The sequence below is a fragment of the Diabrotica undecimpunctata genome, chromosome 8, assembly GCF_040954645.1.
Source record: "Diabrotica undecimpunctata isolate CICGRU chromosome 8, icDiaUnde3, whole genome shotgun sequence".
NCBI lineage: Eukaryota > Metazoa > Arthropoda > Insecta > Coleoptera > Chrysomelidae > Diabrotica > Diabrotica undecimpunctata.
In genome coordinates this window covers 14820567-14835457 of record NC_092810.1, presented here as the reverse complement: position 1 = coordinate 14835457, position 14891 = coordinate 14820567, and the positions used below count along the sequence as shown (strand labels likewise).

At 34.0% G+C, this 14891-nt stretch overlaps 1 protein-coding gene across 1 annotated transcript; it reads right to left on the bottom strand.

The window, feature by feature from the left end:
- Positions 1 to 416: 416 nt before the first annotated feature.
- Positions 417 to 14342, bottom strand: LOC140447200 (cathepsin L-like proteinase). The gene is made up of 5 exons (XM_072539713.1): positions 14271 to 14342; positions 11442 to 11532; positions 10503 to 10841; positions 5321 to 5603; positions 417 to 727 (listed from the first exon to the last, which is right to left on the bottom strand). The coding sequence occupies exons 2-5, from the start codon at positions 11520 to 11522 to the stop codon at positions 462 to 464; spliced, it is 969 nt and encodes a 322-aa protein (XP_072395814.1). The 5' UTR covers positions 11523 to 11532; positions 14271 to 14342; the 3' UTR covers positions 417 to 461.
- Between the last annotated feature and the right edge of the window lie 549 nt (positions 14343 to 14891).

The window sequence follows — 14891 nt, the reverse complement described above, 5'->3', positions numbered from 1 at the left end:
TAATAATTAAAAGTGATATTTTAGTACTTTGTATAGGTATCTACTTTGTATATCTACTTTAAATATAAATTATCCTTAGCACGGTAGTGTTTGTTTCAGAAAAAAGTTATTAAACAAAAGGTGAAAGAAATTTACGTTAAATAAAATTATGCAAGAATACTATTTATTAAAAAAAATGTAACAAAATATGCAAAACTATGAACAACGGGTTAATGACACATATATTTATTTAATACCTAAAATTGAGCAAAGTGTTAAATATTATGGAAAACTCCAATGGTGCAATTTACCGTGCCCTTTACTACAACGAAAAGTTTTCTGTGAATTCCGTTAATCGTTTAGACGTGCAAGTTGGTTGAATGTACTATACTTACTGATATTTTATATTTTCTTGGTAAAGAAATAAAAAAGACAAATAATTTTCAAATTTATACTTTATTATTTTCCTATACGTATATAAATTAAAGTAGGGGATAATTGGCCAATTGATTAATACCGCATTGTGCTTTACCACGAACTAATCTAATATAACCTTCTTCTCCCCATGATGTTCCCCAGGAATTCTTGATGAGCCAAAAATCTTTACCATTTTCTTCGGCATATCCTACTGTTAGAACTGCATGATTCAAAGTATCACTAAAGCAAAGTGCGTGATCGAAAATACCTCCTCCGTACAACTGCCATTCGAAGTTAGCACAAACTGCAACGGATACTGGACCAGCAGTTCCTAAAAAAAGTTAAAGTTTATAAGTATTATTATGCTTATTCCAGAATAAGGTTGAAGCATGTAACCTACTACTTATTTATCGGTTGACCCGATTTAAGCACAAAGTTCAATTTGAAGCTTAAAATTCACTTTTGAATTTACCATATTAAGGAAGCTCCTCACCGGAGCGTATTTAAACTAATTATTTATTAATTTATCCATTTAGAAATTTGTCTCATAGCTCGTCAAGAACCGACTTTAACAAAAGTAAATTATTAAAACTCCTGTATGTTTTATTTTGTTGCCGTAAAATGTGTAAAGCCTAAAAATAAATCTAAAGGCTTTTCAAAATAATTCGCAGATGGAAGTAACAAGTAATATCTCTTTGTCAGATGATAGCTCTTAATTATTAGGGATCAGGGATTTAGTTGTATATTTTTAGTCGCTTAAAAGCACAGGAAATATTACCATGACATGAATCTGTATGTATCTACCAAAAAGATAAATTGAAATGGATTTTTAAACTGTAAAACACATTTTTGTTAAGAAACGACTTCAGTCGTTTGGGTAATTTTAATGTAAGGGATAGTGATGCGCAATACATAGCCTCTCCTATTTAAATGTCAACTTCACCTGCCCGTGAGATGATCTAGATCATGATCATCCGGTACATTCTGCTAGATAACAAACGAGGCTCTGGCGTCCGAGTGATTACCGGTATAAGCAATCCTCCACTTACTGACCAACAGCTTCGGGTGGAACCTTCGGTAAGTGAAAGGGCACCTTCTTGTCCTAGAAATGGAAAATCGTTTCTAAAGGCGGACGAACCAGATATGGTCAACGGCGTGGAGATGCATAAGGCAACGGGAAACCAATGCATTAAAGGCTCATAGAGCATCCCTAGTTAATCATCATGACTAACAATACAACCAAACACTCTACTGATCATGAAACTCGAAAAACACGATCCGGCAGAGGAGAAAACTCACAAGACTGCAAGGCCTCCCCGGTCGTCAACATGCAAAGTAGCGACTTGGAATGTTAGAAGTCTATATCAAGCTGGAAAAGTACATAATGCCATTAAAGAAATGGAAAGGCTGGATATACAGGGTGAGTTATGAGAAACTTTACATACTTCTACCATATGTAGAGTCTCTCAGGGAGCATATCATGTGGCCACTAAAAAATGTCAACTCCTCTTCTTTATTAATTAACAGGGTGATTTGTGTAATTGACCATTTATTTCATTTTACTGTAGTGTTTATACGGCTCATTTGATTTTTTTAATTTTTGCATGATACAGTACACTACTATCAAGCATTCGACTGGTATTAGCTAAACTAAAAAATTCCAGGACTGGCTTTGGAAAAATTAATTTAGGGATTCGTATTAAATATTACACCCTGTATAAATTTTTTTTAAAATGCAATAAGTGATTTTCAAACTACATAAATAGCCAATGAAAACGACATATGCGACAATGTTGTTGCACTTTTATTAAATTTTTAGTGAACGATCAAATCTTACCAAAAATAGAACAAACATAATGAAGTATCAAATTATAAGGTAATTAATTTAAACAAATGTTATAAATTTCAAACATTTTAATTGAAATGATAAACTGAGTCACTGCACAATAAAAAACAGTAACTACTAACAATAACGAAGAACAATAAGAAAAAAAACTAAAAATATGTACATAGTTATGATAAACCCATAAATTAGAAGTGGAAAAGATACAATAATGGTAACAAAATAAAAATAATTCAAAATAGATTTTCGAAATGGAACCCTGCAGCTTTTACACATTTTTGTTGCCGAATTGTTAATTGACGTATTGAATTACGGATACTCTGGGGATCGTTTCTAATAGTATTACAACAATGTATGTATAATTCTATCAACTAATTGTTGTCGGTTATTAATATTCACTGCGTAAACTAGTTGCTTCAATCGTCCCCAAATATGGTAATCAACGGGATTGAAATCAGGGGATCTTGAAGACCACGAAATAGGACCTGCACGTCCTATCCACCTGTTGCCATAAACATTATTGAGATGTTGTCTCACTGCCAGTAAAAAGTGTAAGGGTGTCCCATCATGCTGAAAATACATCCCTCGGATAGCAACGTTCGCGTTGGCAAGCAAATTCGGCAAAATATTTTGTAGAAAGTTCAAATAGACCTGCCCTGTTAAAGGACCATCAAAAAAGTGAGGACCTACTAATTGGTTATTTATGACACCAATCCACACGTTAACCGAAAACCTTAACTGAGAACGACGTTCTCGAATAGCATGGGGATTTTCTTCTGCCCACACATGTGAATTTCGTGAATTATTTATCCCGTCTCTGGTAAATTGGGCTTCATCTGTAAATAGTGTCCTGTATAGCGTTGGTCGATTATTGTTAATCCATCTACAAAATTCCAACCTATCGATCACATCTCCAGCATGTAGTCGCTGAACCATTTGAATGTGATATGGGTATAGATTATTTTTTTGTAAGACTCTACTTACTTTTGATTGAGTAACATTGAGTTCTCGACTTACTTGTCTAGTGCTTATTGTAGGGTTTATAGTAACGGCGTCCATAATGTCATCTTCCTGCGCCTCATCTACATGTCGCTCTGTTGTTCCACTAGGAAAAGTGCCATTTTCTCGCAAATAACTGGGACTTCGACGATTAGGAAATCTCCTGCGATATTCTCTACTAGCAGCCCTACCATTTCCATTACAGAATCCATAAACAAATATTATGTCTGCATATTCTGTGGTCAAAAACTGATGTGGCATTTTGAACGAAAGTAACAAAAGCTCTACCAAAACTAACACAATGTACTTAACGTAGATATGACAGAAGAAATATGTATTCTTGTACACATAAATAACAATTGATAATGACAATAATGACAATGGGTATAAAATATCAAGAAACGTCAAACGGTCAACGCCAACCTTCATTTTAAACTTTTTTAGATTTATTTTTATTTAGTACAGTTGATGCAATGTATTATTATTTGACATAAAATTTTAATCATTTACAATCAACAAAAATTAACACATACAAGAGGTTTGACTTTTTAATACGATCTATGAGTAAAAATTTAAAATTTAAAAAACAATTGATTCTATCGTAGAGATAATACAAAGTGACAGTAAAGATGGTATTTTCTACGTATTAGATTATGTTGTAGGAACTCATTTTAATTAAAATGTTTGAAATTTATAACATTTGTTTAAATTAATACCTTATAATTTGATACTTCATTATGGTTGTTCTATTTTTGGTAAGATTTGATCGTTCACTAAAAATTTAATAAAAGTGCAACAACATTGTCGCATATGTCGTTTTCATTGGCTATTTATATAGTTTAAAAATCACTTATTGCATTTTAAAAAAAATTTATACAGGGTGTAATATTTAATACGAATCCCTAAATTAATTTTTCTAAAGCCAGTCCTGGAATTTTGTAGTTTAGCTAATACCAGTCGAATGCTTGATAGTAGTGTACTGTATCATGAAAAAATTAAAAAAATCAAATAAGCCGTATAAACACTACAGTAAAATGAAATAAATGGTCAATTACACAAATCACCCTGTTAATTAATAAAGAAGAGGAGTTGACATTTTTTAGTGGCCACATGATATGCTCCCTGAGGGACTTTACATATGGTAGAAGTATGTAAAGTTCCTCATGACTCACCCTGTAGATATTTTAGGAATCAGCGATGTCCAATGGTCCGACTCAGGAAATATAAAAATCAACAATAAAGTAATATATTATTCAGGAAGTCAAGACGGTTCACACAGATATGGTGTCGGGATAATATTAAACAAAAACATTGATGAAGCTGTAATAAATTTCACTCCATACTCCAACAAAATTATACTCTTACAATTAAACCAGAACAAACCCAAAATAAACATCCTACAAGTTTACGCTTCAACTGCGGACAAACCAGAGAGTGATATTAAAATTTTCTACGAAGACATTACAATATTTTAAAATCTATTAAAACACGACCCTTGAATTATTCGAAATTATAAAAAAAAATTTCCATTATCCAGTAGTCCACGAAATTATCCGAAAATTAGATAATTATCCGGACATTTGCAACAGGACTCAGTCAAGTTTTTGCTATCAACAATGGATAATTATATTTAATAGAATAAAAAACGAAGTGAATAATCAGGCGATTCGAGTAGTAATGCTAATTTAAGTCAAAAGAAGAAATATAGGAAATATGACGACCAATATTTGGATTTTGGATTTACCTGTGTTACTAAAGGGAATGTAGAACTTCCACAATGTGTTGTTTGTCATAAAGTGTTGGCGGCTGAAAGTATGCTTCCTAATAAACTAAAACGGTATTTGGAATCTACTCACAGTCATTTACAAGTTAAGCCAAGAGACTTTTTTGTAAGAAAATTGCGAGAGCTAAACATCAGACCACGGCTTTGGTTTCAAGAGCATCAATTCCTACCAAAGCATTGATCGCCCCTTACATGGTAGCTTACCGAGTTGAAAAATGTAAAAAAGCACATACGATGTGTTGATGTGACAACAGTGATGATTGGAGAATCGGCAGCTAAACAAATCAAAACTAACTTACCTACAGCTTCTTTAAGAGCTTCTTCAGTTTGATCGATGGATTGATAACCTTTGATATTTTTAACAACCGGTTCACATTGCTTACATTGTCCATCTTTTCCTTGATACTCGTAATCGGAATCAAGACAGAGACCATTATCTTTGACGTAGTTATATGCCCAATGAGGATAACCACCGTTACAACCCAGATTTTGGTAGCCTTTGGAACAATCTACTAATTGTTGGGTACTAAGAACTTCCAATTTATTTTCTTTTAAATACCGTTGTCCCTCAAGGGAACCAGCCTAAAAAATAAAACGAATAGATTTACAACAAGTAAATAAACAATCGTATAAACAAAAGCTATAGAATAAATCTGGACGCCTAAAAAAGAGAAAGATAATATTACTTTGAAAAAGTAAAATGTTAAAAACACTAGAAAATGTTAGCAAAAATTAACGACTTGTCTTAATAATTGGATAGATGTGACGCCGAGTCACCTACGTTTTACACTCACGAGTTTTTTTATCCGTATTCCTATTTGAGGTATTTATTAACTCAGTATATGACCGAACAAAAACGCACGCAGAAGGTACCAAGAAAAAGAGACAGAACCCCAAGAAACCTCACCGATGCAGTTATTAGGTCATACAAGTTAGCAGATAAGAAAATAGCACAGAAATACAAAAGCTATGTGAATAATAGTCTACAAAAGCACTTAAACCAGAACTATGGCTTAGAAGAAACTTGGCAAAAACTTAAAGAATCCCTCCTAGATGAAGGCAAGCAAATCTGCGGAATAGCTAAAATCAATAAAAACAGACAATGTACGAATTGGTGGAGTAATGAAATAAAAGAAGAGGTCAAATCCAAGAACTAACCAAAAACTATTTTACAAAACTCTGAAAAGCCTAAGAACAGAGAACAGACAACAAACACCAAAACAAATTAAAAACAAAGATGGCCACATCCTCTGCAAGAACGAAAATATTATGAACAGGTGGAGAGAATATTTCGAAGACCTTCTGACTCAAAAAGACTATAATATTGAAATAGACAACACTGAAGAAAACCCATATGAGAACCCAAACCAAAACGAAATAACAATAGAAGAAATAAGAGAAATAATACTCAGGCTCAAAAGAGAAAAGGCAGCTGGCTATGATAAGATAACTGCGGAAATGCTAAAAATATGGGAGAAAATGGAAATGAAATGCTTAGAAAAGTTTGCAATAAAGCATGGAATGAGAATAAGATCCCAAAAGACTGGGAAGTGGGCGTTATTCTACCCATTTTCAAAAAAGGTGACATACGAGAATGCAGCAACTACAAAGGTATAACTCCCCTGAGTATCCCTTCCAAAGTTTACGAACGAGTACTGGAGAAAAGACTACTACAAGAAGTAGACCATAAGCTGGAGCAGTCACAGAGCGGTTTCAGGAAGGGAAGAAGCATCCAGGACATGTTTTTACACTTAAGCATCTAATAAAAAATGCACGAAATACAAGCACGGAACTATACCAAGCCTTCATAGACCTCGAAAAAGCATTTGATAGAACCCCGCGAACCGAAATAGACAAAAGCCTAAGAAACAGAGAAGTAGACAGCAAACTCAGAAAAGCTATTATGAGCCTATACAAGAACACAAGAAACAGAGTAAGAACAGATAATATGGAATCAGAAGAGTTTAGAGTCAATGATGGCTTACGACAAGGAGGTGTACTAGGCCCCATCCTGTTCAATATTGTACTAGATGATGTAATGAAGGAAACTAGAGAAGAAACATCGAGAATATTTGTTGGACATAGAAACCTGGAAATTATACAGATAGCGGAGTGCGCATTTGCAGATGACCTCGTCGTATTTGGAAGAAACGAGGACGCACTTAAGAGAAACCTCCAGATATGGAGAGATAAACTTGAAAAACGTAACCTGAGAATTAATGAAAGTAAAACCAAGGTCATGGTATGTGGGAAAACAGACCAACATACAAACATTAAAATCAATAACTATACTTTAGAACAAGTCGAAACCTTTAAATACCTGGGAGTGCAACTAGAGAGTAGGGGTACACAAGAAGCAGAGATAAACCATCGAATAGCAAACGCTTCCCGGATATACCACGCAATTAAGAGCACATTCCTATCGAAAAAAGAAGTATCCCAAAAAGCAAAGATAGCTATCTACAACACAGTTTTTGTACCTATCTTAACATTTGGATGTAAAAGCTGGACGCTCACCACCAGACTAAAAAATAAACTGCAAAGTATTTCAATGAAGTATCTAAGAAGAGTACTAGGGGTGACCTGACCAGAATGGACAGGATACAGAACGATGAAATAAGAGAACGCCTTAAAGTCCAATCAATCGAGAAGAAAATCGAAGAAGCCCAACTGAGATGGTACGGCCACATGGTAAGGATGGATAAAAAAAGCCAAGTAAAACAAGTGTGGGAAGCGAGAAGAACCTTGAAAAGACCGAGGGCCAGACCCATGAAGACCTGGGACGATGAAATTGCCGCCATCCTAGACAGGAGAGGAGTCACCAAGGAGCAAGCGAAGAAATTGGCAAGCAACAAGAAGAATTGGAGGAAGTTTGTATATGAAACCCAAAAAGAAACTTTACACCCAACACCTTAGGGTAGAAGGGTTATTGATTATATATATATATATATATATATATATATATATATATATATATATATATATATATATATATATATATATATATATATATATATATATGACCGAAGGATTTTTATTTTTTTTTAATGTAAATGCAATTTTCTCTTATATAACTCATTATTTCCAGTACTTCTCTGTTCTTTAAATTGCTATATATACACGCACTCCCACCACAAGTTCCTCTTCCATCGATGCGGTGGAGATGTAAGGGGACAACCGTCTAACACAGCGTACATCACAAAAGAGAGGCAAGTTCCGATAAAGTGCTGATCTAGTGGGAATCTAGTGGGATCTACGGCCTCTGGGTGTTTACTAGAGGCCAACCGTTCGGAGTTCCATCAGAGTGTTGATTAGATCACAACTCCACTGGCCTTACGGTATTGACTGAAGGCTAACCGCTTCTGCTGGAATGTTGATCTAGTGGCCATTCCGTACCTGGTCTAAGAGTATTAACCTGAGACAGAAGCATTTTTTCCCGTGGCTAAGTCTTGATTTGTCGCTTTTCGCTTCTCGCCGGATCGAGTGTTGATCACCCCATTCCATCTCTATTCTTTTGACCGGTCCTTTCCTTCCTTCGCTACGTGTATATTAACACATTGTAATTGCCGTTTAATATATCATAAAAGAAACACTTAAAGTACAAAGCAAAATTCGAATTCAAAACGAACTAACAAATACAATTCATGTGAGAACGGGCCTACGACAGGGAGATGCCCTATCCTGTATTCTATTCAACATCACATTAGAGAAAATAATTAGGGAGTCAAAAGTCAACACCAGAGGAACAATAAAAATAAAAAGTGTACAAATATTGGCATTTGCAGATGATGTTGATATCATAGCCAGAAGCGAAAGAGAGATGATAGAAGCATTTAATGCGATAGAAAGAGCGGCACAAAACAGTGGCCTAAACATTAATGAAATAAAAACCAAATACATGAAGGTCAGTAAATCGACAGGCCAAAGAAACCTACAGAATCTGACAATAGGAGACTATAACATCGAAAGCGTGAAAAATTGTACATACCTAGGTTCACTAGTTACCGCAGATAACAATGTCAGTGAAGAAGTTAAGAGAAGAATACATATCGCTAATAAAACATATAATGGACTAATTAAACATCTAAGATCTAACAACATCACAAGAAACACCAAATGCAAAATATACAAGACCCAGATAAAACCGGTCCTTGTATATGGATCAGAGACATGGATACTATCGAAAAGCGATGAAAACCTATTAGGCACATTTGAACGAAAAATCCTTAGACACATATATAAGGGGGTAAAGGAAAATGACATATGGCGCAGAAGATATAACTTTGAACTGTACACAGCATACAACGAACCCGAGATCATAACATCCATAAAGATCGGACGTCTGCGCTAGATGGGCCATGTTGAACGAATGTTGGAGACTAAAACACCAAAACATATTATGAGACAAACACCAGTAGAAGGAAGGTCAAAGGGAAGACCCAAACTTAGATACATGGAACAAGTGGAACAAGATCTGAAAACACTTAAGATTACCAACTGGAAAAACAAAGCAAGAAACAGAACAGAATGGCGGAAAATCCTAGAACAAGCCAGGACCCAGAAAGGGTTGTCGAGCTACTGATGATGATGATGAATTGCCGTTTAATAGAAAAGATCTGAATAACTATAGGCCCATAACGCTACTGAATGTAATGTACAAACTGTTAACTAAACTACTAACAAATAGATAAACAACTAAGTTAGATAATTACCAGTCAAGAGAGCAAGCCGGCTTTAGAAAAGGTTTTAGTACAAGCCGCCATCTGCTTACGATAAACATATTAATTGAAAAGGCCAACGAATATCAACTCCTAATGTATATGGCATTTGTAGACTTTGAAAAAGCATTTGACAAGGTGGAACATTGGGCAGTAAAAAAGTCTTTACAAAATGGGAGAATAGACTATAAATATACGGACTTAATTTCCAATATATATGATCAAGCAACAACATCCATCAAACTAGTTGAACAAACGGAGCCCATTAAGATACGGCGAGGAGTCAGACAGGGTAACACTATATCACCAAAACTATTCAATCAAGTTTTGAAAGACGTTATGAGGAAATTACAATGGGAAAAACAAGCTATTAACATAAATGGCCAATACTTGAATTACTTGAGATATGCAGACGACATTGTATTAATAACCAGAAGAATTAATAATTACAATTGCACAAACAACTATAGAACAAGTAAAAGGATATGTATATTTGGGACAACTAGTTAAATTAAATAAAGAAAATCAGACCGGAGAAATAAAGAGAAGGATACGGTTGGCTTGGGTATTATTCGGAAAACTTTCCTATATACTAAAAAATAGAAAATACCCCCAATATTACAAAACAAGAGTCTTCAACCAATATATATTTCCTGTTCTCACCTACGGTTCTCAATCTTGGACGTCACTTACTGTTTCTCTGTTAATACCCTTTTATGATAAAAAAAGACATTAAAAAAATGAACACTAAATTTGAACTTACTGCACTAAAAGCCCAGCATGATCCACAACCTCCTTGGTCCCTTATAGGAGCAACTGCCCCTTTGTCTCTCCAGTCAATTGATTCTGGAACAGCCAATTGGGGATCAGCTACAAAGCGGGATGTAATGTTTGGTTTAGGCATGTGAACGATTTGAGAGTCGAGCATAGCCTTGAATTCCTCTGGAGTCATATCGGCGAACTGATTGAGAGCCAGGTAGTAGGACACTTCACCGCTTACGTATCTTGCATTGTGTTCTTCAATTTTGCGCAGATTGTCAGAGAAAATCTGGAAACGAACTTGCTCCTCTCTAAGATGTTCGTATTTCTTTGAATGGTCAACCTAAAATTAAAATGATTAAGTATGCAAACAAATTTAAAAATGTATGTAAAAGAGTTTATAAAGCTAAGTTATGTTTTTCTTTATCTACCCTAGCTATCACTAGTAATAACTTAAACAAACTTATTGTTTCAGACCACTTTAACTAAAAAATCAAGAATTATCAGTTTTATTTTGTTCACAAGCTGTATGTGAATGTTTTTTGGTAAAATATTGACCATGAGCACGTACGAGTGTTTGTATAGTAATTTCCAGGCATTGCCAGTTAATCAAAATTTAACACTTATTCTTCTTCTTAAAGTTCCATCTCCTATCGGAGGTTGGATATCATAACGGCTATGGTCACTTTGTTGGCTGCTGCTCTGAAAAGTTGTAGTGAACTATAGTAGTGAACTATATTAACACTTATAGCAAAAAATAATTACTTAATTCTTTAGACAGTTGGAACTGGGATTAGCGAACCCTTTTTTATACAGCACATTTAATTGAGTATTCAGCAAGAGATTTGACAAAACGATTAGCAAAAAAGACATACTATAGTATCACAGTAAAATAATAAAGTTTTATTAAGTTCACATTTTATATTTATAAAAACTAACTCACCTTGAATTGGGACCATTTTTCGTGGCTAGTCAGAGCATTTGCAGCTACAGCCAATGTTACAAGGAGAACAAGAAACCTCATTTTTGAGTACCTAAAAAGGAAATTTAAAGCTATTTTAAAATGGTAAAAAAATTTCTTTTCATATATAAAAATTTTGAATTTGGACAGGTAGTGACTTTGTATTTGATTGATTGAAGACTGATTCTCACAAAAGCGAGTATAGCTCTTCAAAGTGAAGCCTCAGCCTCTCTCTAATCAAGACCATAATGCATGATAAAGAACCATGTCCTTCACGAAGTACCCCTGTTAACGCTGAACATTGCGTATCTTGACCGAAAATGGTAAGCAGCATTTCCAGTACCAAGTTGCGGCCTATGGGAATCGGTCCTGGACCAGCGCAGTACTAGATATTAAGAAGCAAGACTGCAGCAGTTTTTACTGGTTTTTTTTACTGCAAATTACGTTCGATTGCGTCTTTCCAATATCAACCCTTTTATTCAGATTTATAGGAATTGTACTGAACCTTTTACTTTCCACAATAAAATCAATTTTGTCTGATTTTAATAGATGCACAGTTGGCATAACTAAATAAGCGATTTATTCTTGATTTATGTGAATACCAAAAAAGTTGAACGAACGGATTTCCATAATTACAGTGGGTGATCAAATTATTAGGGCCATCTAGTAAAATTCAATTTTTTTACAACAAAGGTATGTAATTGAGCTGTAGAATGTGTTAATGCGTTTTTTTCCATTTTATTTTATTGTAACATTTTATGACAACAGTGACAACTGCAGGCGTAGCAATACGTGACTCAGATGCCATTGTTTGTCAGTGCTGTCCAGCCTAGCTTTCAACATGTGTGCATATTATTTTGTATTCTTGGTATTTCGAGTTATCATTACCATTTTATAATAAATAGTTTTCATTGCCCTTAAATTATATTCTGACAGTCGTATACTATTATTTGTGAATTTAACAAACATTGCATGTTCTGTACACCAGTGGTACCAGAATTCAAGCAAAATAGCAAAAATAAAAACTTTATTATTGAACACTAATCACTCCAACAGAAAATAGCATTAATTTCTAATGTTTCAAGAAAAACTAAACGAAAAACTTGGATTTGACCCCACAACGCAAACAAAAATTTGGTCGAAAAAAAATACCGCGAGTCGAAAGAAAAATTCGATATATTGTCTTGGCAAACAGAAAACAATCTCGAAGAATTATAACGAAAATGATGCAGGAATTTGGCATCAATATAATACCAATAACAGCTTGTCGAGGAATAAGGGATCTGGGGTTTTTAACCCTGAAGAAAAGCCGCTACTCACCAGCCATGGAAAAAAAGGCTTCAATGGGCCAAAGATTATAAAGATTGGATCAATGCTAATTAGAATCAGGTAAATAAAATTACTTAACATTGTTTTTCTTTTATGTAGTTTACAGTTGATCAATTTGTGCAGATTCTCATGGATAGAGCTGAATTTGTAAGGAAAAGACCTGGGAGAAAATACAAAGGGGATTGTATTATAAAGACGGCAAAGCACTCCCTGGGCATGATGGTGTTGTCTATCATAAACAGTCAAGAAACTGCTAAACTCTACACTGTCGAAGGAACAATGTGACAGGACCAGTACTTAAGAGTACACTGCAAACAAAAATACTCCTCAAGTCCAGGAGTGGTTCCCGAAAACGATTTTCACGTTTATGCATGACTCAGCACCTTATTATAAGGCAAAAACTGTTACAAATTTCCTTGCTGACAACCAGGTAAAGGTGCTCAACTGGCCTAGTAATTTGCCTGATCTGAGTCCAATAGAAAATCTTTGGAAGCTCATGAAAAGAATGACATATAACCACGAAGCGTCAATTAATCGAGCGCTTAATATCAGTATAGCACAGGCGTAAAACAATTCAACAAAATTGCCAGAAATGCATAGAAATTATGCCAAGAAGGTGCCAGGTAGTCATTTCTGCAAATAATCACACTACCAAGTATTAGGCTTAAGGCACAATTTTAAGTTTTTTCATGTAATTGGTCATTTTTTTTATTTTCCAAAAATTTTTATTTTATTGAGCAATTCTTTAAAATTTTCTTTTTATAAGAACCTTTTATAAATTATGAGAAAGCATAAAAAAGATCAATCAAATTGGTAAGGCCAAGGCCGTCATTTCTGCCCAAAGGAAATACAGATTTATTTTTATTCATATAGATTCTATGACAATATAATGATCACGTTGCACCCTAAAGAATTCGATTAGCCTTGAATACCTTATTTTTCTATGACCAATAATTAGATGCAAAATTTCAAACTCTTCTTAGAGAAGAATTTTTTGTAATGGCGGAGATTGTTATGGGGGTCTTCTTCTTTTAATGGCGCTGCAACCCCTTGTAGGTCTTTTAACAAAGTTCTTTGTCTCTACATCGTCTAATCACTTTTTACGGACCCTTTCTCTTGTCCTATTTCATTAGGATTTGCATCGTTTTTTTTAAGGGATTTATGTGGGTACCCTTAGTATAATACCGTAAGAGAATCAAAAGTGTGGTTATTTCTATTAATTGATTTAATATATTTTGAAAATAAGTTAGAAGTAAGGCTTGTAAAAATGAGCTTATAATAAAGAATTTAATGAATTTGACAAATTTTGGACTTTGAATTAAAATATTTCCCCAATTTAAAAATCGTACAAAAATTAATGAAAAAAGTAATACATATATTCAAATAAAAATGATTATACTAAAAGTGTGTTATTAAGATTTAAAAATATTTTACAGTTTCATATCAATAATAAAAAACAATAAAATTTAACATAAGTCTTACCTTAGGAACGTATTTTCACAATGAGTGACAGATGTGATAGTAAGTTCTCTTATATTCTATTTTTTTTTGTGAGTAGTGATTATGTCGATTTTTAAATTGATTATCAATTGTATTAAAATGATTATGCCACTTCATCAATGAAATAGAATAGAAACTATTATTTGCAATTTTTAAGTTATAATATGCTAGATAATGTCACTTCAAATACTGTAGGGTTATTTGATCTAAAACAAGGCCATTGGCCATTTTCATTCCTATTGGCTTCATTCTCTTCTAAGCTTACTAAAATTAAACAAAAATGAGGTAAATGCCTACGTAATATTTTTTCATGCGGAATTTAAACCAACCTGTAGAACATTCAGGATTAATATCAGTCTCGTGGTCACCAGGATCCTCATTCGCCTTTTTGTATTTGCTTTCTTCTACAATACTTTCAGCAATATGTTTACCTTAAAAAATAAGTAGGTTTTTACTTTGCTGCTATTATTTTAAATAAAGTTTATTATAAATTTACCTTCAAAAGAACGATAAGAAATATCCGTTTCAGTGTTTTTATACGCTTTCTCAGCTAATTCCAATATTAACTCACTTCTGCAACACATTATGGCAATTATAACCAAA

What these genes read in the sequence shown, in the direction of transcription:
- LOC140447200 (XM_072539713.1), bottom strand. Translation starts at nt 11,522, where the DNA reads ATGAGGTTTCTTGTTCTCCTTGTAACATTGGCTGTAGCTGCAAATGCT. An exon ending in CATGCTGGGCTTTTAGTGCA is followed by an intron (nt 5,604 to 10,502) that starts GTAAGTTCAAAT and finishes TTTATTTTTTAG; the next exon opens with GCTGGTTCCCTTGAGGGACA. An exon ending in AGCTCTTAAAGAAGCTGTAG is followed by an intron (nt 728 to 5,320) that starts GTAAGTTAGTTT and finishes AACTTTTTTTAG; the next exon opens with GAACTGCTGGTCCAGTATCC.